The sequence below is a fragment of the Bos javanicus genome, chromosome 23 (assembly GCF_032452875.1).
Source record: "Bos javanicus breed banteng chromosome 23, ARS-OSU_banteng_1.0, whole genome shotgun sequence".
NCBI classification, from domain to species: domain Eukaryota; kingdom Metazoa; phylum Chordata; class Mammalia; order Artiodactyla; family Bovidae; genus Bos; species Bos javanicus.
The window spans coordinates 12,965,696-12,991,282 of NC_083890.1; the positions used below are offsets into that span (position 1 = coordinate 12,965,696).

The 25,587-nt window shown below is 53.8% G+C and overlaps 1 protein-coding gene across 1 annotated transcript in view; it reads left to right on the top strand.

Annotated features, from left to right (window-relative positions):
- The first annotated feature begins 470 nt into the window (after positions 1-470).
- The window catches only part of GLP1R (glucagon like peptide 1 receptor), a 40,389-nt gene continuing 15,272 nt past the window's right edge, over positions 471-25,587 (top strand). The window contains exons 1-7 of the mRNA XM_061398068.1: positions 471-631; positions 8,903-8,999; positions 9,698-9,805; positions 19,269-19,387; positions 19,720-19,826; positions 23,656-23,809; positions 24,512-24,671. Of these exons, the coding sequence (XP_061254052.1) occupies positions 554-631; positions 8,903-8,999; positions 9,698-9,805; positions 19,269-19,387; positions 19,720-19,826; positions 23,656-23,809; positions 24,512-24,671 (823 nt within the window). The 5' untranslated portion in view covers positions 471-553. The remainder of the gene's footprint in view (positions 632-8,902; positions 9,000-9,697; positions 9,806-19,268; positions 19,388-19,719; positions 19,827-23,655; positions 23,810-24,511; positions 24,672-25,587) is intronic.

The window sequence follows — 25,587 nt, forward strand, 5'->3', positions numbered from 1 at the left end:
CACCCGCAGGGCTCCATAGATCGTTTGTCATTGTCCCCTCAACCTTGGTTGTCCCAGGGCCGCCTTCGGGACAGAACTCGAGAAGGGGAGGACTTGGGGACGGGGTAACCCCTCCGGGTGGATCTGTCTTCCTAGCCACTCGCAGCTTTTGGGGTTACACTTTCCGGAAGGGGTCTGACGGAAGGTGTGACCTTGGCCAAGTCCCGTGCGCTTCTCCGGCCCCAGTTCCCTGGACAGCTTGGGGGCGGTTTGGCTTTCCTTAGCAGAGGGATCCGGAAGGTGATCCGGGTGCGGGATGAGGACGGCCCGGCTCCTGCGCGCCCCGAACCCGAGCGCGCCGGCCCGGAGCGCAGTGCCCGGGACCTCCCGCGGGAGAAGGACCGGCCCGGGGGCCTCGGCGGCCCGGGTTGGAAAGCCAGGACCCGCCCGGCCCCTCCTGCGGGCGGGGCGGCCCCGCGCCGGCTCCTCCCCCGCGCCCGCCCGCGCGGCCGGGGCTCAGTGGTGCGCGCCGTGCCGCAGGTGGCAGCGATGGCCCAGTGCTGAGCGCCCCGCCATGGCCGGCGCCCCGGGGCCGCTCCGCCTGGCGCTGCTGCTGCTCGGGGCGGTGGGCAGGGCCGGCCCCCGCCCCCAGGTGAGAACCGCGGGCCCCGGGGCGGGGTTGGCGGCGGTGCGGGCTGCGGCGGGCCAGGCGTCCCGGACTTGAGCGAAACTCCGCGGGCGGCGGGGACCCAAGCCTCGGGAGAGCGGGGCCTAGGACAGTGGAGTGCCCCGGGCTGGGTGGCCGAGGTGGGGACTCGGACGGCGGACGGCTCCCCTAGCCCCGGCCAGGCGCCCGTCTTCCTGGCCGCCGGGGCCCCTTGGCCGGGCCACCGGCTGTCCCGCGGCCGCCCTGCGCAGACTTCTGCGCCCGGCATCTCCCCGGACCACTTTCCCAACTCCGTCTCCCCCAAACCCGTACCAGTGGCTCGGCTGCAGCCCGAGCTGCCCTCTCCCACTCTGCCCCAGACCCTTTCCTGCCGTGTCTGTGCCCCAACCCGCCACCGCTCGCCATGGGAGACCCTCCGGGAAGGCAGAGAGGCCAGGGTGTGGACCCCCAGCTCCACTCTCTTCCACCAGCAGCCCCCCGGCACAGCCTATGACTCACAGCCCCAGGGACCCTGCAGTGGCAGCTTGCTGTCCTTCCTCCTGACCTCCCAGAGGGAACCTGAGAGCCACATCGGCTCCCCAGCCCCAAGGCAAACACGGAAAAGGCTCCCTGTTCCTCTGGAAGCAGGCAGCACCCTCCACACACACTCATCTGACACCCCCAGCTTGACCCCCTTGGTGGTCAACAAGCACCAGAGCTCATACTGGGATGCTCAGAGACACCTTGGCCTCCCCACGCCCTTGGAGAGCTGACCCTGGGGGACCCCTTGCTGCCTCCAGGCTCCTGGGCTGGGGGCTGTGTCAGCCTGCCTTAGGAGAGGGGAGTTGTCCAGAAACGCTGTGAGACACTTGAACAGAGAGGAGGTGCAGGCTTGGGTGGCCTGTCCTGTGTCAGGGGGCTGTGTTTCCCTGTGACCTCCCACTCTTACCCCGAGACCTGAAGCTTTGGGGAGGGGACCTGTACAGGCCTTGAAATTTGTTCCAGGTGAGAGGCAGGAGGAGGAGGGGCTTGGGTGAGGGCCGACTCCATCCTTGGTTGAGAATCCAGATGTGGACAGATGCGTCTCCCAGCTAAGGTGCCAGCTCTTCCTCAGCCCCCGTGTTTTTCCGAGACTCATTCCCTCCCTCTCCCTGTTCACCAGCCCAACTCCTGCCCTTGCCGCACAATGGCTTCCCTGGTATGCCTGGGATCTTTCCTGAGCCAGGACTGCAGACTGCTCTGGCTTACCTTTACCTCCTCCCCCTCCTTCTCCTCCCCCACTTCTTCCTCCCCCTCCTCCTCCTCCCCCACTTTTTCCTCCCCCTCCTCCTCCTCCTTGGGCTGGGACAGGGTCGGGGTGGGAGGCTCTGGTGCCTGGTCCCATCCTGCTCCAGGCCAAGTTTGCAGATTAAGCAAAAAAGAGAGGTTGTGGAAGCCACATGTCTTCTCCCCAAAGTTCCTTTGCCCAGAGGAGTGGGGCTTCTTGAACCCCCCCTCTTCTAATCCCCTCATTCTTCAGCCTTTGGCTAAGGGTAAAAGCCCAATATCCTGGGGCCATATCTCTAGACCTGGGGACACAGAGAAGGGCAGGGTGAGCCAGGCTCCGAGCAGAGAAGGGGAGTTTCGGGGGGTGCCCCTGCTTTGAGCATTCCTGGCCCGCGGAGGTCTGAGTGACAAGCTTGGAGGTCAGACTGCAGTAATTGCGACACAACTCATCCTGCGTGTAAGACTCTATAAACACTGGTGGATTTTGCCTTCTATTTTCTGTTCATGAGATCAGCAAGACTAAGTTGCTCCCTCCATGTCCCTGCTGGGGGGATAAATCTCAGAAAAGGAGGGTTCCCTGTATAAAGTGAATCCAGCAGACCAGCAGCAGAGAGGAGAAAGGGGTGCAGGGCTGGGCTGGTGCCTAATACCTGCCCATCCAGGCGGGACCAAAGGGAAAACCGAGTGAGCTACCCACAGTCAGGCTGGCCAGGCTGGAGGGGGTACAGGCAGGGGGGGGGTCGAATTGACCTCTGAAGAAGGGGACCTAGGCCACTCCATTGTTGCTGGGAAGGACCACCCCCTCCCCTATTCCCTTCCTCCCCAAGACCCCTGTGAGGGAGCTGGTCTACTGAGGGCAAGCCTTTGACACCCAAATTAGAGCCAGCCAAGACTGGGTTCAAATATTCCTGACCATCACTAACAGAACCTCAGTTTCCTCATCTGTAAATAAGGGTCACGAGCCCTGCCACGTGGGAGTTCTGGAGCAGATTGAGACACTGGCATCCCGTGACGGCAGCTTTAGTCATTCAGGGCCTCTGACCCTCTTGTCCTCAGACATCTGGAAGCCTTCTCCAGGGTGGTGGAAGAGGGCTGGAGGTGGGGGCCCCTCTAGTGAAGGGTGGAGGGAGTCCAGAGGACACCATGGTCAGTGTGCAACTTCGTTCTTGAGCTGGACTCCCTCCCAGACTCGGACTCCAGTGGGGATCAGAGCAGGAGATACCAAGAAACCACATCCTGCCCTCAGATGCCTGGCTGTGAGGAGAAGTAGGCTCTTCCTTAGCGGAAGGCTACCCCTGAGTAGGTTCCTCCCTGTGTGTGAGAGAGAGATGAGGAGATACAGAGATACACAGAGACAGAGAAGGAGACAGAGACATAAAGAGAGAGGGACGGGGGAAAGGGGTTGTATGAACCCCTGTTTCTCCTCTGCACTCACGTGACCTTCTGTGACTTCCTGCCTGTGAGTCCGTGTCTGAAACATCTCAGTGTGTCATTGTGTATCTGACGGTGTGCATGTGTGACTCCAAGTGTGATACTGCATCTGTGGGGAGGGGTGTGTGTGTGTGTATGACAGACCTCTTAGAGTGTTAATGGGTGTCTGTCAGTGTGTGTCCGTGCGTGGGTGAGAAATAGTGTGCTTGTGACAGAACGTGTGACTCTTCCTCTGTATCTATGTGTGCGACAGTGTGACTGAGTATATGTCAGCCAAGGGGTCTCTGTGTGTGTACCTGACCATCTGTGTGTTCGTGTGTGGGAGAGAGACTCTGTCATGTCTTAGTGTGTAAGCATGTGCTCCACGGCATGTGTGATAACGTGTGTGGCAGAGTGTCCCTGGGAGGGGTCTGTGCATGTGAGAATGTGTGTATGGTCTTCCCTGCCCTGCCCTTCTGCTCATGCATCTGGAGTCTTTAAGGAAAAAGAAATGGGGCCAAGAGCGCAGGGACCAGCAGCCCATCCCTGCAGATCTCAGAGGCCGTCGGTGATGGCTGAGCTCTGGAAGTCAGGCAGAGAAGATGAGGCCGGGTCCTGCCTTGGGGAAGACGCAGGGCTGCGCCAGCTGGTAGACCCCAGAGTTGTCACCGGAGCCCTCTTTTCCCTCTCCCATTTTCCCCACCTCAGAGGCCCGTCTTTCCTCCTTCCCTTCAGTCAAAAATGTTCCCAGAGAAGGAAAGAATCTGATGCACTTGTTCATACTGAGACATGAAGCTGTAGGAGGAATTCTTCATGTTAGCAGCCAGTGTTTGGAGGTGTGCCCTCCCAGGGTGTTGGAAAGTCCCTCACCTCGAGAGCAACCACCCGCTCCACATCCTTCTCTCCCTGCTCTTCCTCCTTAGAACACTGCCCATTCATACAGGGCTGGATAACTCCTAAAGCTTTTCACTACTTTATCTTGCTGGAACTGTCCTGGAATTCTTAGAGAACAGTGATGTGCCCGTTTTACAGATGAGGAAATTGAGGCCTGAGAAGGTTAAAATTTGTCCCATCAGTCCCACATTAACAGACTACTGGGATTTATGCCCAGGACCTGTGACTGTCTGTCCAGTGCTTCCTCCTGGCCTCTTCGTTCTCACCTCTTGTTTCCTCCCTAAACTCTTCAGTCTGAGAGATGCCCCCTCCTTACTGTGACCTCCACCCCAGGCATTGCCCCCATTTGCCTTCACCCCCATGCAGAGAGTGCCCGTAACACCTGGTGAGTCCTGATTCTAAAAACTGCCAGCCTGCCCTCACCCAGGCCCGTCAAGTGCCCCGATCTCCAGCCAGCTCTGCAGCCTGTGAGGGGCAGGGCTTCCATCACTGAATCCTCTCCACCACCCAGCCCCCGCATCCCCTCGTCTCCAGGCCTGGGGCAGGACCTCACATCTAAGGGGGATGAAATGGGGTAGGGTGGGGCGGGGCGGGGTGGGGGGGCAGCGCAGTGGGCAGGGCCAAGCCCCTCCTCGCAGTTCACTGCTTGCTGGAAGGCACGGAGGCTTTGCTATTGGCTACGTTTGCAGCTGGAAGATGCCACAGATTAAGCTGAATGGTCGGTCCTTGGCATGAAAATATGTTAGTTTCCTCCTGCCAGAAGTTTGTTGATCCTAGAAATGAAGGAGGGGTAGGACCCTGACTCCCCGGGAAGCCTGGCTGCCTGGACCACGCTTTGCTTTCTCCCATCAACAGCAGAAATCCAGGACAGCTGTTGTTGACTGAGTTTTCCAAGTACTGGGGCCCTTTAGCATCAACTCACTTAATGCTCATGAGGAGGGAGGGACTATGGTTATTTCCAGTCTGTGCAGGTGTGAGCTCAGGCTGGAAGTTAAAACTCTTGGACAAGGTCAGAAAATCAATATATGAGAGAGCCAGGGTCAGCCCTGGCTCTGCGCCCAAAGCCAGGTCTATTCACGCATCTCCGTGTAACCATGCTCCCCTGGGCCCCGGGCCTGGCCGCACCGATTAACCTCAGCCTTGTTCCAGGCCAGAGCCTCCCAGCTGCCCCCGGTCCTGAGAAGATTCTGAACAGCGGTCCGTAGCCGTCCTCAGCTTGCTCCCTGGAGCTGTAGTGTCCCCATCTCTGCCGCGTTGTTTCGGCCAGGCCCCCCTGCTGAAATGCCCACCCTCTGCCCTTGCTGGGTCCAATCTCTCCCCACAGATTCCCTGCTTAACCCCCGCTCACAGCTCCCAGAGGGCCCCCTGACCCCCCCAGAACTCTTAGGTCTGCACCAAGTTCTGCCGCAACCTGAGCAGTGTCACCTACCTTCTCTGCTGTGTCCTGAACAGCATTTGTCCCCAACCCACCCCCGAGGAGCCTGCGGATTCTCTCAGGCACGGGCTCTGCCCTCATCTTTGTGTTCCCCATGTCCCTCCGTCAGACCTGCCACCCAGAGCCTGGCACAGTATTACTTCCATAAACACCAGGTGGGGAGAGGCCAGAGGTCTGGTAGTTTGTGTGTTTGACTGGGGAGAGGTGGGGCGGAAGTGAGCAGTATTTGGAGAACTTCAACTGGTGCAGGAAGATGGCAGCGAACCCTGTTGTCAGGAAGCCCTCTATCTGAGGGGGCGACCCAGCCCCTGTTCTCAAGGAGCCCCAGCCTGAGGGGACACATAGCCCCGTCCTCAGGGAGCCCCGTCTGAGGGGAGACGCAGCCCTGCCTCAGGGAGCCCCAGTCTGAGGGGAGACACAGCCCCGCCACAGGGAGCCCCAGTCTGAGGGGAGACACAGCCCTGCCTCAGGAAACCCCAGTCTGAGGGGAGACACAGCCTAACCTCAGGGAGCCCCAGTCTGAGGGGAGACACAGCCCTGCCCTCAGGGAGCCCCAGTCTGAGGGGAGACACAGCCCTGTCCTCAGGGAGCCCCAGTCTGAGGAGGGACACAGCCCTGCCTCAGGGAGCCCCAGTCTGAGGGGAGACAGCCCTGCCTCAGGGAGCGCCAGTCTGAAGATAGTTTCTTGTCCAAAGCTCTGCTCGGAGCAAGTGACAGGGCTGCCTCTGCCTCCAAGTCCCCTGGAGGTTGGTGGCCAGCCTGGCCTTCCTGGTGTTGTCCTTACCCTTTAACCCCACTCCCCACCTCCACCCCCAGACTTCTGGCTTCCATGAGCTTCCTCGTTCTCACTCCCTGGCCTTGACACACCTTCTGCCCCAGTTCCCAGCAGTGACCTTGCTTCCCGCCTGCTTTCCTCCTGGAAAGAGAGATGGAGTGGGATTTCTTCCCAGTCTCCCTGCCCCAACCACCAGCAGCTGCCATTTTCAGGTGCAGGAGGAGAAGGAAAGTGAGTCTGGGGTTTGATCCACCAGGACTGGCTTTAGTGAAAACTGTTTGGACCCCTCAGATGTAGCTAAAATCGTGATACTGCCTTTGCTGTTGGGTTTGATTTCTTGTTCTTTTTTTTTTTTTAATAACAAATACACTTGACCTTTGCCCTCAGAAGAGGACTGTCTCTTAGGTATCTCCCCCTGTGGTCTCAGCACACTTACTCTAAGCGTGCGGCTGGAGCTCAAGCAAGCTTGTTTCCCCCCTTGCCCAGGGCTTCCTAGGCAGCCAGGGATGAGCCCAAGACAACCTGTGTCTTTATGGGAAGTGTCTCATAAACCAGCGGTCCCCAGCCTCTTTGGTACCAGGAACTGGTTTTGTGGAAGACAGTTTTACCACGGTGGGGGGATGGTTTTGGGATGACTCAAGCTTCCCAGGTGGCGCTAGTGGTAAAGAAACTGCCTGCCAGTGCAGGAGATATAAGAGATTGGAGTTCTATCCCTGGGTCGGAAAGGCTCCCCTGGAGGAGGGCACAGCAAGCCACTCCAGGATTCTTGCCTGGAGAATCCCATGGACAGAGGAACTTGTCCATAGGGTTGCAAAGAGTTGGACATGACTGAAGCGACTTAACACACCCACAAGTGCATTATATTTATTGTGCACTTTATTTGTATTATTATTACATTAACTCCACCTCAGATCATCAGGCATTAGATCTCAGAAACTGGGGACCCCTGTTACAAACCACAACTCAGCTTAAATCTGGGCAAGATTACCCAGACACCAGATCCAGTGTGCTTAGGGCACCACCAGTCAAGGATGCAAGCTTCCCAAAGGAAGCTGTTTTAATTTCAGCACAAATGCTTATTGTTGTGATTTTAAAAAGTGAAATTTTGTTTTAAATTATGTATAGGTCCTAAATTTTATCCAAGGGGCTCCCTGGTCATTTGTGTGTCTGCAGCCTCTAAGTGAGGAATATTTAGAATCTTCAGCCTGTTCAGGAAAAAATACAAATAAAAAAGAAACATAGTCCCAAGACATATGTAAAGGAAGTACACTACAGTGTCTGGGAATGGATAATTCTCTCTTGGGTGCATCTGCTTGGGTCTGTCTAAAAGCCAGTTGTGTTACCTTATCTGAAAGTGGAGCTTCTTATCCCCCTGCTCACAGATAGGGGGGCCTCTCGCAATGCAGGCCTGATCTCTGTGTCCTGGAACTTTTCCGACCCCTTCACCCCATGTCCTCAAGACTTCTCCTTCTCCAGTTGATAGAGCTGGGCTGGGCTGATGTTTGACCCATGTTGTGCTAGAAGGAGACAGTGCAGGCTTGTGTTGACCTCCCAGATAACATGGTTGCATTTTGTAGGAGGGACGTTAGAGCAGTGCCCTTTTTGGCACAAGGGACTGGTTTTGTGGAAGACAGTTTTTTCCTGGACTGGGGGTTGGGGGAATGGTTTCAGGATGATTCAGATGTGTTACAATTACTGTGCACTTTATTTCTATTATTACATCAGGTCCATCTCCGATCATCAGGCATCAGGTCCCAGAGGCTGGGGACCCCTGTAGTAGTGGGAAATAGTACCAGGGTCTGCAGCATTGAATCCCACCACAGCCCACATCATCCACTGCTCCAACAGTCACTGATCTGGGAGGCTCCTGGTCCTAACCTTAGCTCTGCTCCTTGGAGTGCTGTGTGACCTTGACTGAGCCCCTCTCCCACTCTGAGCCTGCGTGTCCCCTTCTAGAATGGTGGATGAAAGTGTGAGAACTTCACAGGCAGGTTGACTGGGCACTGGAAAGGAGCCCGTGGCAGTCACGAACCCCAGGGCCCTCAGGAAATCTCTGCTGGGTGGGGGCAGATGAAACCATGAATGAGACACTCCCCCTCCTTCACTCAGCACAACAGCATTCTTTCAGTAGCCATGGGTTGGACATTCACTGCACCTCAAGGTATGCGAGGAGAAGGCACTGGTGACCCACTCTCGCACTCTTGCCTGGAAAATCCCATGGACAGAGGAGCCCGGTAGGCAGCAGGCCATGGGGTCGCACAGAGTCGGACACGACTGACGCGACTTAGCAGCAAGGTATGCTCTGGGAGGCATAAAGATGTAAAAGCATCCACTGGAGCTCCTCATTGCGTTGTCACCCCCTTGCAAAGATGGCCAAAGCCTGTGGGATTTGGGGCCCTAAGATCCCCTAAAGATCAAGAAACCAAGTGTGTGGGGGCAGAGGGTAAAATAGACTTGAATTGGACCCAAGGGGCCCCTTTTTCTTTCTTCTCCCCAGGGTGCCACCGTGTCCCTCTCGGAGACTGTGCAGAAATGGCGAGAGTACCGACGCCAATGCCAGCGCTTCCTGACCGAGGCCCCGCCCCCGGCCGCAGGTGAGAGCAGGGGGGGCCCCCACCCAGCTCCCCAGAGCCTTCGGAGGCCCCCCAAGCTGGCTTGGCCTCCCTTGCCTCTCTAGGACCCGCATCTGCCCTATGCCTTGGGGTGCAGCTGTGTAGCTGCTGTGCCCCTCTCCAGGGCCCCCCAGGAGCTGACACCAGGCCATTCCGTGCTGTGTCCTCAGCGCCTCCCGGCTTATGCCCGGACTGAAGGCCCCACTCACGTACTTACAGTAATGAACATTTAGGGGGCTTGTGTGGGCTGTTTTAAAGAATAGAGGATTGAAGCCAGACAGGCCTCTGTTCCTGACCTGCGGTCCTGACCCAGTCACCTGAGGAAGTAATCTTGGGCTGGAGAGGTACCAAGGCGCCGTCCCGGTCACAGGAGGTGTGGAATTTCAGAAAAGGCCATGAAGATTGTGTATTAAGCACTTATTATGCTCTGATATCTTTGCTGCCTACACTATTTGTCCCTGCTCAGCCCTGTGGGCTGGGAAGTCAACCCCATTTTACAGATGAGAAAACAGAGACCTTAAGTACTTGGCTTCAAGTCCCTCTGCTGCTAAGTGGTGCCTGTTGGGTGGGAACGTGCTAGGCAGGGAGCTTTCTGCTGGGTAGCCTCCCCAATGGGGAGCGGAGGAAAGCAGAATGCGCCCCAGCCAGGCTCGGACTCAAACGCCTTCCCCCTGCACCAGACCTCTTCTGCAACCGGACCTTTGACGACTATGCCTGCTGGCCGGATGGGTCACCAGGCTCCTTTGTGAATGTCAGCTGCCCCTGGTACCTACCCTGGGCCAGCAGCGGTGAGTCCCCTTCCCCACATGGACCTCCCCTCCCCGATGTCCAGGAGGCTCGGGTGGGGGTGGGGTGGCATAGGGTGCTTGCTGCTTCCTTTGCACTGAGACACCGTCTCCCCACTCCCGGAGGTCTATAGGCCTCCTCATGGTGGTCTGCCTACCTTTCCTTGGGATGGGGAGCGGTAGGGGGAGGTATCAGGTATAACCTGGGCCTGAGGCTTCTACTGGCAGGTGTCTATAGGGAAAGCATGGGCTCTGACTTAAGAAAGAAATGTGAGCACCCGCTTGCATGTAGTAATCAGGAAAGGGATCAGGCAGGAACAGTTCCTGGGTACTTGGGGTGGAGTGGTTTGAGGTGTCATTGCTGTGTGTGTGTATGCATGTGTTTGTAGATGCCCCACTTCCCTGGTGGCTCAGATGGTAAAGAATCTGCCTGCAATGCAGGAGAAACAGTTTCAATCCCTGGGTTGGGAAGATCCCCTGGAAAAGGGGATGGCAATCCATTCCTGTATTCTCACCTGGAAAATCCCATGGACAGAGGAGCCTGGAGGGCTGCAGTCCATGGGGTTGCAAAGAGTCGGACACAACTGAGCGACTAACGCTTACCTGATAGTGCCCTGGAGCCACCTCCTGACTTTTCAAGGGATTCATTGCTCAGAGGAACCCAGGCAGTGGTGATTAGGCCTTCCTCTGGCCCTCCCCAGCTCACTCCTGCCTGTAGGGGACACCTTGTGGTGGGAAGGGTGTGATTGGGTAGGTGAGAGGGGCTTTGGGGTGCAGAGACCTACAGAGACTGCAGAGGGAGCTCTGACTGGAGGGGGAGACCATGTGCCCCACCCCCCATCCGCCCCATGTGTCCCAGGAGACAAGCACCCTTGCCTCAGAGAGCTCACAGTCTCAGGAAGGGAGAAAAGATACTGTCTTATAATAGTGATACTTACTCAGTGCCTGCTTTGTGCCCCATCCTGCCCTATAAGGCAAGTATTCATGTAATCCTTACAATGACCCGCTGTATGCTTGTAATATAGATAGGGGAACTGAGTCCCCAGAAAGTTTACACAGCTCACTCTAGATGATGTGTCAATGGCAGGGCCAGGATTTGAAGGCAGCCTGTGCTCTTAATGACAGTGCATTGAAGGGGCCTGAGACCAAGCAGAAACTGGCCCAGAAGCAGGTGTGAGAGGGAGGTCATGCTGTGGGAAGCTAGTGGGCTTCCTGGAGGAGGCAGCTGCTTAGTGGAACATCTGGGCACCTGGCAGGGCCCGGCGTCAGCTTCAGCTCAGAACATGGAATGGAGGTCAGACGAAGTCCCAGCTGGAGTCCTGAGGACTCTCTCTCCTGCTGTGCCCTCCTGGTATGCCCAACCACCCCGAGGGGCATGCTGAGAGCCTGGGCTGGAAAGAGGCAGGCACCAGGGTGAGACAGCGGCCCAGTGCCCTCCATGCAGCTCTTCCATAAGCACTTTATGTACCTACAGTCATTTAATCCTCACAACAACTTTTCAGGGCTCCAAGTACTCTAAGAATACCTCATTTAGTACTCCAATGACCCTCCCCTCTTACAGAGGAGGAAACTGAGGCCCAGAGATGCTAAATGACTTTTCCAAGCTCTCACAGTGAGTGAATAGCAGACCCATGAATCAGCCCAGGAGTCTGGTTCAGATTAAGCGTGTGTCATTTCTGCACCAGGCTTCCTCCAGTGTGCGGGCACATGTGTGTTCCTGTGTGTGTGGGTCTGGGCATGGAGACAGGGGAGCGACCTGAGCCTCTGCTGGCTGGACCACCCCAAAGGAGGGCAGTGAACTGCTTGCCTTCTCCCTGGAGATGAAATCTTATGATTCTGCCTCACACTGTTCCAAGTGGCTGTGTGCGCTTGACTGAACTTCTAAACCTCTCTGTGCCTCTGGGCATCATGTGGGAGCGGGGATATAGCCAGGTGATGGGGGTGTTAGGAGGATTTCAAATTCCTAAAAAATGGTTTCTGTCAATTTTTTCCACCCACCTGACTTGTCTTCCCCACTTCCCTCAATACACACAGGTTCCCAGCTCCCCAAAGGTTTGGGACTGGCTGGCTGGCTGGCCCTCTAGACCCCGGGGAGCCAGGCGCAGGACAGGGCCCATCACTCAGCACTAAGCCACCCCCAGCTCTGCCTACTGCTCGCGGCTCCATCCATCACCTTTAATTTTATTTGAGCAGGAAATAGGTCCTGGTGGTGCCCATTTATGAGCGAACATGGTTTTATTGCTTTCTCCATGAAGATAACAGCCACTGCACAGGCCCCCTGCCAGCTTCCACCCCACCGCTCCCCGCCTCACTCCCTTTTTTGACCAAGCTAACTCACTCCCTTTTTTGACCCTTGGGATCAGAGACTCTGCCTCCCTCTCCCCTCTCTCTGAGTTAAGGGTCCACAGAGATACCCACCCTGGGTTCCTGCAACATAATCGCTGTCTCTGGCCTGTCCTGGCTGTCCCCTTGGCAGGAGCTGGCACGGGGAGCTTCCCTCACCCCCTCCCAGGGCATGGGAGATGAGGAGGGGGCAGTTCTGAAACTTTCTTGGGCTAATCAAGGGAGTGCCCTAAGTGAAAATGTCGTCGTGGGAATTAGGAATGTGAAGAAGAAAGAGGAGCAGATCTTAGTCAATGTCCTGGGAGAAAACACACTCAGCTGGGAATCTCAAAAGAACCCGATAGAGGGACCACTTCAGAGGTTGGTCTGGGTTAACCTGGTGTCTCAGCGGTAAAGAATCTGCCTGTTATGCAGGAGATGCAGGTTCAATCCCTGGATCGGAAAGGTCCCCTAGAGGAGGGCATGGCAGTCCACTCCAGTATTCTTGCCTAGGAAATCCCATGGACAGAGGAGCCTGGCGGGCTACAGTTCATGGCATTGCAGAGTCAGGCACAACTTAGCAATTAAACAACAACAAGGAACATAAAGCACCAGGACTATAAGAGTGGGAAGCTTAAAAAAAAAAAAAAAAGAGTGGGAAGCTTTAGTAGCCCTAGGTCCCAGTGGGGCAGGAACAGGGCTGTGGTGCCCTCATGACAGCTGGAGGTCATGAAGATGGAGAGGCCACCAGCAGGACAGGGCCATGGTCACAGAGAGGCAAAAACCGCTGCCAGAACCTCAGAATCAAGGCAGAAAGGGAGCAAGGGAGAAATACCCTAGCCTCTCTTTCCAACTGTCTTCCTACCTCCTGCCAGTGCCTCCCATTAGCTAAACCCAGCAGAGGGCCGGGAGCTCAAGTGATACTGTCCACAGGGGTCAGCCTTCTGGGGCGCAGGGCAGGGCAGAGGAATGAGTGACTCGAGAAATAATTCGAAACAATTACCCAGGGCAGGTCTGGGTTAAGAGCTGGGGATGTCAGTGAGACCTTAGAGGTGTGTGAGTGTGCGGGCTTTGGGGAGAAGGGGTGACTCTCATGGGGCTTGAAGAGGTTGCTCAAGAGCCAGGGAAGTGGTGCCGAGGGAGGTCAGAGCCACCTCTTCTGCCTGGGGTGTGGCATTAGGAAGGCTTCCAGAGGGAGGTGTCGTTGGGGCCAGGCCTTAAAGAACAGGTGGATGGAGATGGAGGACGGGGAGGAGGGCCCTCCAGGGTGGAGGATGTTTAGGCACCAGCTCGGAGACGGGGCCGGGACTCAGAACTGTACAGCATCCCAGGGATGCCAGCCGAGTCCTTGAACGCAGACCCCTCTAATTCAGAACCGGGGATTGCACGGAAAGGGTAGGGGCAGGTGAGTCAGGGAAGGAAGGGCTCCAGAGGAGATGCCTTGTGTCCACAAGATTTTCTCTCTGGAAACCAAGAGGCTGGAGTGGCGTCCAAGAGCCTGCTGCCACCTGAGGGCCCTCCAGCAACCTCGCTTCCCAGCCAACAGCTGAGCTGCTTGTTACAAATCATTCCAGTCTCATTAGCTGCACCCTCTCCTGATCCCTACCTGTTTGTGAGCTTGGTTCTAATTATAGGAGAGTCATAAAATGCTTTAAAAATAGCCTATAACTCACAATTCTTGGTAACTCTGACAGGTGCCTCCCTGGAGGAGCTTTCGCAGCAGGCCAGGGTTGCGGAAGGAAGCCGAGGCCCCCTGCTGGTCCTGGAGGGATTTCAGCTGCTGCAGGGTTCTAAATTCCAGCCCAGTCCCAGTGAAGGGCACTCTTGAAGAATTGGGGCCAGGGTAGGGGTGGAATTGGGCAGGAGCAGGGCTTTCACTGTGACTGTGTTCTGAAGGCCAGCCAGGCACCCAGGTGGCGCTAGTGGTAAAGAATCCGCCTGCCAGTGCAGGAGACGCAAGAGACATGGGTTTAACCCTGGGTCAGGAAGATCCCCTGGAGAAGGAAATGGCAACCCACTCTTGTATTCTTGCCTGGAAAGTTCCATGGACAGAGGAGCCTGGTGGGCTACAGTCCACGGGGTTGCAGAGTTGGACATGATTGAGCGCGCGTGCGCGCACACACACACACACACACACACACACACACACAGCTACCAGGCATTTCATGTGCTTTCACTTCTAGTCTTCATACCACCGACCTGGGAAGTTATCATGGTTTCCATTTTACAGATGAGGAAACTGAGACCCAGGGAGGTCTGCCCCAGGTCCCATAGCTGGTTGAGGGCAGAACCAAGATTTGAGCTTGAGGTCTTCCTCTATCCCTTGATGTGAGGCACAGCCCCTCACCTGGAGTCCAAGCCGGCCCCTTTAGTTCCAGCCCTGGCTTTGACACTCATTCCTGCACTCTGGGGAGGTCCTGTGACTGCCGTCTTTGAATCTCGGCATCCCGGCCTGGAAGTTGGGGGCCCAGGTGTCCATGCTGGCCACTGCTGTTGCCAGGGTACAGGAGCTAATGGATTCATGAGCGCCTCTCAACAGCCCTGAGTGCCCGCATCCATGTGGAAGGACGGCTGTTAGCTTGATTACGTACGCCGCTGCAGTTTCCGGGAGGGGAAGTGTTTAATTGGGGGTTTTATTTCCAGCACCAGGGTCTGACTTAATGAAATATTCCCTAGGCTTCCTGGCTCATGGCCGGCTGCCTCCTGGTGTTGACAAGACCAGAGCCAAGCTTCTGGTTATGATATACCAGTAGCTCCCGGGCCAGATAAGGCTGGCCTGATAAGCTGGGCTGGGCCCTGACCCACCCCATCTCCAGCCAAGATGGGCGCCTGGGGACCACAGCCAGGCCAGGAACAGTTCTGGCTTTTAATATTTGCTGCTAATGAAGGGTAATTGACAGACGCGTTTGCATAGGCTCACTGAGCTTTGCAGGGATGCAGCGATCCCTTGACACTGTGCCAGTGACACATACATCTGTGCACATTCCACCTCCCTACCACCTCCCCATCCTCCCAGTTCGCCCTGAGAAGAGAATCCAGGAATGGCAGGGTGCCGGGGGCCCACACTGCCAAGAGGATCTGCTGGGAAGATGCAGAATGTTGGTGAATCCGGCCCAGAGGAAGGGCAGAGAAATGGCACAAGGCCGTGGTGGACTGTTAGCAGCGAGTTCGGTGCTGACTCTTGGCCTTTTGGCCTCCAGAGGCAGAGGGCCAGGGGCTGTGATCCTGATTCTGCCACTCCCTGGCTGGATCATCTTGGGCAAGTCACTTGGCCTCTTAGAGGCTCGGTTTCTCCATCTGTAAAATGGGATTTTCGGCGCGTAACCTTGTAAGGTGGTTGTGATGTTCTCAGGTGTCAGGTGTACAGCAGGTGCTCAAAACCTGATTCTGTGACAGTGCAGCCTGCAGAGAGGGCTTGAGAGAGGAAGGAAAGCATCCATTTGTGTGCCTCCTGGCTGCCAGACCCTGTGCCCCTGTGGCGAGTTGAGTGTTATTAGGGTCACACTGCTGCGTCCTGGGTCGGTGGTACTTCCATGGTTTTGGCTCCACTGCTGGGTCCTCTCCCTTGCCTGGCCCCTCTGCCTCCTCACCTCTCCCCACTTCCTCCCATCTAAATGGGCCTCCAGAGAAGGCTCTGACACCAGTCTCACACCCTGTGGAATCAGCCCAGATCTCCATCAGTGCTGTGGGGTCATTACCCTTGAAGGCTGGTGTTGCTGTCATATCAGATGACTCAACCCCTGGGGAAGAATTCTAGGCACTCACGCAGCAGATCAAAGAGACGTCCGGGGGCTCATCCAGTCGCTTAAAATCAGACCTGATGCCTCCCCTTCTCTGCCTTTTTCCTTTTTTGATTTGTTCATCCTGTGTCAGGGGCTTCTCCTGCCGAGGGAAGTCCCACCATTTGATTTTTCAGGCTTTTGTTTCTCTTCCCCGGGGACATCTCTTAAAATGCAGGTTCTTCTAGAAGCTGTGATGCCAAAAGCTGACTTAGCCCCACGGTATTACCAGATACTTTGTCTCCTAAATCAGGACCCTGCTCAGGGTCTCTGAAGAGCAGTGGGAGAAAGGAGAGTGAGCTGCAAGCTGGGGACTGGCTCAGGGGACCAGGGTCCCACTGACAGGCCCTGAAGGTGCCTGACCATGTAAGCGGAGGGTTGCCCCAGCCCTTAAAATGAAGATGTCGGGCATACGACAGCAGTGGGTGGCTTGACGGTTTGTGAACTAGGAAATGCAGCCCTGGCCTCCATGGCGCGTCCCTCCTGGGCCCTGGTGGGTGGACCTGGGCTGCTGATGTTGCTGTCAGGCATGCGTGTTAATTAGCCCCCTGCGCAGACCTGTCCTTACTGCTGCCTCACCTGGAAACTTCTGAGCAGCCGCTGCCACCCAGGGCCTCCCTCTCTCCCTCACGCTGAGCCTTCTTCCCACACCTGGGGAATCTGGTCTTTAAAATCTTTTTTCCTTTAGAATTAAAGAAATATTTATTTTTGGCTGTGTTGAGTCTTAGTTGTGGCATATGGGCTCAGTAGTTGTGGTACAGAGGCTTAGTTGCTCCCCGGCACGTGGGATCTTCCTGGACCAGGGGTTGAACCTGTGTCCCCTGCATTGGTAGGCGGATTCTTAACCACTGGACCACCAGGGAAGTCTTTTCAGTCTTTTAAAACTTGTTCTGGCCCCTAGTCCCCTCCTTGACACCCCCCGCCCCCGGTGCAAAATCTCTCCCCGCTTTTGTCCCTGGTCTCCTGGCCCTGGGGTCAGACTTATATTTCCTCTCAGACACAAGTAAGCCCCTATCACTGTGACCTCACTGCAAACTTGGGGCCACCAGCCAACCCGCTCCCTGGATGGTGGACACTGAGGCCTGCCAGGGCAGTTGCTCCAGCACCAGATGCCCAGGCAGGGTGTGAGGGGCACAGGGACACCCTGCCCTCAATTCTGCTGGGCCTGTGTGTGACCTCTCTTCTTCACATTGATGTTATTGCTTTCTAAGCACCTTCTTCTTTCTGTGAGAGTCTTGATTCTCTGAAGTCAGGCACTGTGCTTCCTTCCTCTCTCAGACAGGGAGCTCCTGGAGGACAGGGGCTCCCCACTCAGACTGGGAGGTCTCCGAGGACAGCCTCTGTCTCCAGCTACTTGTAGTTACTTGAAGGGAGGAGCCAGTTCTCCCCCTCTTTGAACAGAGGGTCTCTAAGGACTGTATCTCTGCCGTTAGCTATGTTTTCCTTTATATCAGGTGATCTTTGACAATAGGACTGGGTCTCCTCCATCAGGTTACAACTTCCTGGGGACAGGGCTGTGTCTCCCCTCAGACTGGGGCTCCCCAAGGGCAGGGCTGTGTCTCCTCTCAGACTGGGGCTCCCTGAGGGCAGGGCTGTGTCTCCCCTCAGATTGGGGCTCCCTGAGGATGGGGCTGTGTTTCCCATCAGACTGGGGGTCCCTGAGGGCAGGGCTGTGTCTCCCCTCAGACTGGGGCTCCCTGAGGTGGGGCTGTGTCTCCCTTCAGACTGGGGCTCCCTCAGGGAAGGGGTGTGTCTCTTTCTCTCAGGAGCTCTGTGGCCACTTTATAGCTGAGGTCTACTTTGCCCAAGGAGGTGGCCCTGAGTTCCAAGAATCAGAAATCTCAGGGATGGCTGTGGGTCTGCCAGGGCCATAGCTCATCAGCACTGAGCCTTGTCTGAGTGAGATTTGAGGCAGGGACATGGAAATGGTGTGTTCAGTTCAGTCGCTCAGTCGTGTCTGACTCTTTGCGACCCATGGACTGCAGCACGCCAGGCCTCCCTATCCATCACCAACTCCCAGAGTTTACCCAAACTCATGTCCATTGAGTCGGTGATGCCATCCAACCATCTCATTCTCTGTCATCCCCTTCTCCTCCTGCCTTCAATCTTTTACAGCATCATGGTCTTTTCAAATGAGTCAGTTCTTCGCGTCAGGTGGCCAAAGTATTGGAGTTTAAGCTTTAGCATCAGTCCTTCCAATGAATATTCAGGACTGATTTCCTTTAGGATGGACTGGTTTGATCTCCTTGCTGTCCAAGGGACTCTCAAGAGTCTTCTCCAATACCACAGTTCAAAAGCATCAATTCTTCGGCACTCAGCTTTCTTTATACTCCAACTCTCACATCCGTGCATGACTACTGGAAAAACCATAGCCTTGACTAGACAGACTTTTGTTGGCAAAGTAATGTCTCTGCTTTTTAATATGCTGACTAGGTTGGTCATACTTTCTTCCAAGGAGTAAGTATCTTTGAATTTCATGGCTACAATCACCATCTGCAGTGATTTTGGAGCCCCCCCAAATAAAGTCTGTCACAGTTTCCACTGTTTGCCCATCTATTTGCCATAAAGTGGTCGGACCAGATGCCATGATCTTAGTTTTCTGAATGTTGAGCTTTAAGCCAACTTTTTCACTCTCCTCTTTCACTTTCATCAAGAGGCTCTTTAGTTCATCTTCACTTAATGCCATAAGGGTGGTGTCATCTGCGTATCTGAGGTTATTGATATTTCTCCTGGCAATCTTGATTCTAGCTTGTGCTTCATCCAGTCCAACAGTTCTTATGATGTACTCTGAATATAAGTTAAATAAGCAGGGTGACAATATACAGCCTTGATGTACTCCTTTCCCAATTTGGAACCAGTCTGTTGATTCCATCTCCAGTTCTAACTGTTGCTTCCTGACCTACATACAGGTTTCTCAGGAGGCAGGTCAGGTTGTCTGGTATTCCCATCTCTTTCAGAATTTTCAGCAGTTGATTGTGATCCACACAGTCAAAGGCTTTGGCATAGTCAATAAAGCAGAAGTAGATGTTTTTCTGGAACTCTCTTGCTTTTTCAATGATCCAACAGATGTCGGCAATTTGATCTCTGGTTCCTCTGCCTTGGAAATGGTGTGGCCTTATCTCAAAAGTGTGGGTTCATCAAACTGCATTCCAGGGTGGCTAAGAGGAAAGGCTGAGGCAGGGCCTGGGCAGGTCCCCTTTGTGACCTTTCCTGTTCCTGGGTGAAACAGACACGTGGCAGGAGAGGAAGACCCGAGCGTGTGTGTGTGTGTGTGTGTGTGGAGGGGTCACAGGGTCGACCCCCGGGTGGGGAGGGGGCGAGGCAGGTGGCCTCGGGCCGAGGCTCACCCCGTGTCTCCGCCCCAGTGCTGCAGGGTCACGTCTACCGGTTCTGCACCGTGGACGGCCTGTGGCTGCATAAAGACAACTCAAGCCTGCCCTGGAGGGACCTGTCCGAGTGTGAGGATTCCAAGCGAGGGGACCGCGTGAGTTGAGGAGGCGAGGGAGGGGGCAGCAGGGGGCCAACTTCATGGGAGCAGGGACCTGGGCCATCTGGCAGGTAGGTCTGTCTCCACCTGCCCACCCCTCTGCCTCTGGGGCTTTGCTTACCATGCCTTCTGGACACAGGTGCTGTGTGTTCATGTCTCTGGCCTTAGAACAAGGTCCTTGAAATCCGGGGACCGTCACCATAGGTGATTCCCTTCCTCAGTTCCGGGGTCCCAGTGGGACTGAGTCTCCCCGTCCCCCGGGTAAGCAGGCTTTGAGAGAGGAGGGTCGTGGGCTCCCCCTGTATGCCCTGTCCCCTGTGTGCACACAGAGCTCCCCGGAGCAGCAGCTCCTGTCTCTTTACGTCATCTACACGGTGGGCTACGCGCTCTCCTTCTCTGCGCTGGTCATCGCCTCGGCCATCCTCCTGGGCTTCAGGTAAGGGGGCTGCTTCCGCCTGACCCGTCGCTCTGTCCCCATATAGAGGAGGGGGCACCAAACTGAAGTGACAGCATAGCAGGGTCCTCTCCTAAGAGATGTCCAGCGAGGCCACACCGTAGCCTCTGAGGTTGAAAACAGAGCCCACAGCACTGTGTACTTAGGCTAATCTATACCGTGTACATGTATGCATGTAATAATAAAAAAAAAAGGAAAAGCAGACACATGCACACATGCCGGAGGCCTTCACGGTGGATAATGGGAGGAGAGGAGGTCCTCTCCCGTGAGCCTATGTCTCAAATGAGGGGGAGTTCAGTATGATTTTAGGAGACCTCAGCGGGTTAGCGATTCTGCTCTCTGGAGTTTGTCAGCTCCCGTGGAAAATTTCTTCCCCAGGTCTACCCATTCCTTTCAGAGTACCAGGCCCTTCCCACGCCCTCTGCACTGATGGCGGTAGGCCAGGAGGGCCAGGTTCAAGGGCAGGAGGAATTCTGAGGGCTGGGAACTCAGGACACCAGCCAGCAGGAGCAGGAGAGGCGACATTCCTCCTGCGTCCCCATGGCTTCTGGCACAGTCAGGGCTGGGCACACAGTCAGTGCGCCGTAAATACATTCACTCAAGAATAGTCTCCCCTTTTATTAGGAAACGTTTAGAGATCTGAAAATACAGTGTCTGGGACTGTAATCACCTGTGCACACACACCCCGAAGCCCAGGAACTAGAGCCCAGTGGCAAGGTTAAGTTTCTCAGGATCACCCTTCCTCCCCACCAGAGGGAACTCCTCTGTGGCTGCTTATAATTCTGATGCCTCTCTCTATACTTTTATTGCATTTCTAAGTATCTATAAAACCATATAGCATGGATCTTGCGTACCTTTAATGGCATGTTGGGCATCAGTGTTATTTTTGGCCTGATGTTGTATTTTTGTGAGGTTCATTCACAAATGATACAGGTGGTTCTGTTTCATTCATTTGAACCATCACTCCATTGTATGATATATTGCAGTTTATTTGTTGTCCTTTTACTGGACATTTGAGGCATTTCTCTCTTTCTTCTTCTTTTCTCAATTATAAACATTGCTAAGATGAACATGCTTACCCATGACCCCCTGTGCGTGGCTCCAGGGGCACATGCCTCTGAGTAGAAGTGCCTGGTCTGAATACGACGTGCTGCTGCAAATGTATTAGGTGTTGTGAAGTTGTTTTCCAAAGTGGTCAGGCCCGTTTGCCCTCTTACTGGTAATATATGAGAGTTCCCTTGGCTTAACATCCTCACCAATATTTCCTATTTTTCAGACTTAATTGTTGCTAATCTGAAGTGTGTGAAGTATTTCTTTATGATTTTAATTTGCATATCACTGATTCCTAGAGAGATCTACCAGACTTTTTATGTTTCATTCTGTGAATTGCTTGTTCATATCCTTGGCTTACTTTTTTATTGGCTGATTTGGCTTTTTCTTTTGATTTTAGGCATTCCTTAAATATTATGGATAATAATCCAGGATATGTTGTCTCAGCCTGTGGTTTATTTTTTCACTTACTCTATGGTGCCTTAATAATTTTACAGGAATGGAATATATCAATGTATCTGATTCTACTGATAAATAAAAGTCTTAATTTTAATAGAATGAAATATATGAAGTATCTAATTCTGTTGATAAACATAATTCATGAGTGTTATCAATTAATAAAAATTCATTTTTCCAATTGATAAAAAAAATTATCAAATTTTTCCCCCAAAGGCCAAATTTCTTTATGGTCTTAAGAAATCTTTCCTTATCCTAGCATCATAAGTTTTACACATCCCTTATGGCTCTTTGGTGAACCTGGAATTTATTTTTGTCTATAGTGAAAATAAGAGATTTAATTTCATTTTTCCACATATGCATATAGTTAATTGCATCAGGACCACTTATGGATAGCCCCCTTTCCACCCCTGGCTTCTGCTGCGTGGCAAGCCTTATCTACACCTGGGTGGATCTCTGTCATCTGGATTGTTTTCCATTGGGCTACTTACCTGTCCCTTTGTTGATAACCACAGTGCCTTAACTACTTAGATTCATTCGAAAATCTTATTTTTTTACCGCAGGGGCCCTACATTGTGATTCTTTAGGAGTGTCTGTTCTTGGCCCTTGGCTCTTCTTTTTAAAAAAAATTAATGTAATTTATTTTTACCACATTGCATACCATGTGGGATTTTAGTTTCCCCAACCAGGGATTGAACTCATGTCCCATGCATTTGAACCACAGAGTCTTAATCACTGGACTGCCAGGGAAGTCCCCTTGACTCTCTTTATAAGTTTTGGTTTTTTTAACTCTTCATTTTATATTGGAGCATAATTGATTAACAGAACTTATTTACAAAAGAGAAACAGGCTCACAGACTTAGAGCACTTATGGTTACCAGGGAGGAAGGGTGGGATAGTTAGGGAGTTTGGGATTGACGTGTACACACTGCTATATTTAAAACGGATAACTGGGACTTCCCTGGTGGTCCAGTGGTTAAGACTCCGTTCTTCTAATGCAGGGGGCCCTGGTTTGATCCCTGGTTGGGGAATTAAGATCCTACATACCATACATCATGGCCAGAAAAATAAAAATAAATAAACAAAATGGATATCCAACAAGGACCTACTGTATAACACATGGAACTCTGTTCAATATTCTATAACAACCTAATTGGGAAAAGAATTTGAAAAAGAACAGATACATGAAATGCATAGCTGAATCGCTTTGTTCTTCTTTATAAGTTTTTAAAAATTCCATCAAAAGAAAAACCAACACTGTTGGAATTTTTATTAGAGTGAATTGAATTTATTGGTTAATGTGAAGAGAATCAACACTTTCAAGATAGGGCCTCTATCCATGAATCTGGTGACTCTTCCATTAATTTGAGTCTTCTTTAATTATTTTAAGCAAGCTTTACCTGTGTGCTCCATAGAAATTGTGCCATCTTCTGTTAGATTTATTTCCAGGTACTAATTTAAAATAGTGCAAATGAATTTTTAAATTTACTTTTAAATTGTTTATTGCTGACGTACATAAACATACATATCAGCAACCTTATTGAATGAACTCTGATTAGTTCTAATACTTTGTGTGTTGATTCTCTTGGATTTCCTGTGAAGATCATCTATAAACAGTGACAATTTTGTGTCTTTATTTCCAATTCTTATCCATTTTTCCCCTTGCCCTCTTACAGTGGCTAGGATTTGTAGTACAAAGTTGAGTAGATGTGATATAAGTAGACCTTACAGCTAGATAATCCTTATTTTGTTCCTGATTTAAAGGGAATCTTTTTAAAATTTCTCAGTTAAGAATGAGGTTGGCTGCTTGTTTGGCTGGACAGCCCTTATTGGGTAAAGAAGTGTCCTCATGTTTTCCGTTTGTTTTTACACAAAAGGATATTGAAGTTGTATCCAGTACTTTTTGAATTCCTGCCACGTGCTTAGCCCCAATCTGTCACTGTAAGGCAGCCTGGAGGCATGTTAGACATGGGCTGTCATCAGGAAGCCAAGCAAGTCCCCAGTGGGAAAAGTGGTCTTCCTACAGATTGCTTGGGTTACACGTGACTTTGTAGAAGGGAAGATGCTGCAGAGAAAAGGATAGAATGTAGATGAGGGTGGGTTGGCAGTCACCACACCGCTGAAGGCTTCATGGATAGGCAGGACGTGAAATCCAAAGGATTTTCAAGATTATGGGAAATGAGGGCATCTTGGAGGAAGAAAGACAGGAGCATAGTCCCAGGGACCGACACATGCCTGAGAACCAGGGCTCATGGAGCAGAATTGTCAGTCATCGTGCCAGGGAAGGTCCTGCTTTCTCCCGCAGACACCTGCACTGTACCCGGAACTACATCCATCTGAACCTCTTTGCATCCTTCATCCTCCGAGCACTGTCCGTCTTCATCAAGGACACGGTCCTCAAGTGGATGTACAGCACAGCCGCCCAGCAGCATCAGTGGGACGGGCTCCTCTCCTACCAGGTATGTGGTGTGTCCAGGGAGGGATTGGGGAGGGTGGATGATCTGTGAAGGGCAGGCTTCCCTACCCCACTGAGGCCTGGCACAGAGGAAGGCAAGAGCTGCTCTGACCTGGTCGTCAGGAAGCCCTCAGTCTGATGAGAGAGGCGGTCCATCCTGAGGAGCCCGCAGTCTGATGGGAGAGGCTGTCCACCCCAGGGAACCCCAAGTCCCATCTGATGGGAGAGGCAGTGCACCCTGGGGAGCCCCCAGTCTGACGGGAGAGGCTGTCCACTCTGCAGAGTCCCCCGGTCCAGTCTGATGGGAGAGGCAGTGCACCCTGGGGAGCTTCTAGTCTGAGGAGGGAGACTGCCCTGCCCAAAGAGAGGGTACCGTTTGACTCCGGGGAGTGGTTTTTGGAAACAGACCTGGGTTTGAATTCCAGTTCTACCACTTACTCGTTTGCAGGCATAAGTTATTTACTTCTCTGAACTTCAGTTTTCTCACCCGTATGGGGAAAATTAGTTTCCTTCCTCCAGGATAGTGAGGACCCCATGAGCTAGATAGAGCAGGTCAGGGTCTTAGCACTGGTCCGGGCGGGAAGGTGTCAGCTGTGTCATCCTGCATTTGCTCTGGCAGGATAGCAGCTGGGGCGGGACCAGGAGAGGGGTCAAGAGAGGCAGGGGCCGAGCTGTTGTCTCCTGGGGACCCTTCCTCTGCCCCCAGGAGTCTCTGGGCTGTCGCCTGGTGTTCCTGCTCATGCAGTACTGCGTGGCAGCCAACTACTACTGGCTCCTGGTGGAGGGGGTGTACCTGTACTCGCTGCTGGCCCTGTCCGTCTTCTCCGAGCAGCGTGTCTTCAGGCTCTACCTGAGCATTGGCTGGGGTAAGGCCCGCCGCCCTTCATCTCACCCCTACCCCGACTGAGCGCAGCGGGTGGGAGACCCTGATCCCTCTTGGAGCTGCTGCCTTCAGGCTACCCAGGGGGCCACCCGGTACGGGGTGGGGCCCCCTTGGAGAACCCCCTTCTGGGCACAGGACTTGCTGCCGATGGTACTGTCAAGTCATCGTCCAGCCTCTCTGCCTTTGCGTGACTCTCCCCCCTTAAAGGAAGCAGAGGCCTTCACCTCTCTGGCCAAATACACGACACACACCATTGGCCGTCATGGTACCAGTCTCAAAGATCCTGGCCCCTAAGACCCTTGGGGGACAGAGCCCCACACCCAGTCCTGGGCACCCCAGCCCTGAGGGAAATAGACAGTCCTGGGTCTCAGGGTGGGGGTCCCTGGGTGTGGGGCTGAGGCGCGTGGCTCTGTCACTTGACGAAGAAGACGAGAGCTTTGAGCTGAGTGAGAGAGTGGGAGAGGGTCAGCCGGAAGCCAGCTGAGCAAAGGGTAGACCCCGGAAGTGCCTGGAGCCCAGCTGGAAATGTTCTAGCCAAAAAAGTTTGCCAAGAACCACTGTGTCTTTTTTTTTTTGCTGGAACATTTCTGGTTGTGCTTCTGCCTCTCTCCACATGGGATTCCAATGAGAATGGTGTGGGGTGGGGCAGGGCTGAGGCACCCATCCTAGCGCACCCCCTACTAGCCTCCACCCCCGACCTCCACCCTCTACCCCAGAAACAGATGCAACAACACTTCCTTTGGAGGGGCCCTCGGGCACCCACCTGGGATGGAGCCAGGAGTGGGCAGGCCTCTGGGCCTCTCACACCAGAATGGGACCCACTCTCTTCCCATTTCCATGCTCCCCCCTTAATTTCCCCCTTTCCCATACTCGCTCTTTCCCCTGAGCCCCTGCTAGGC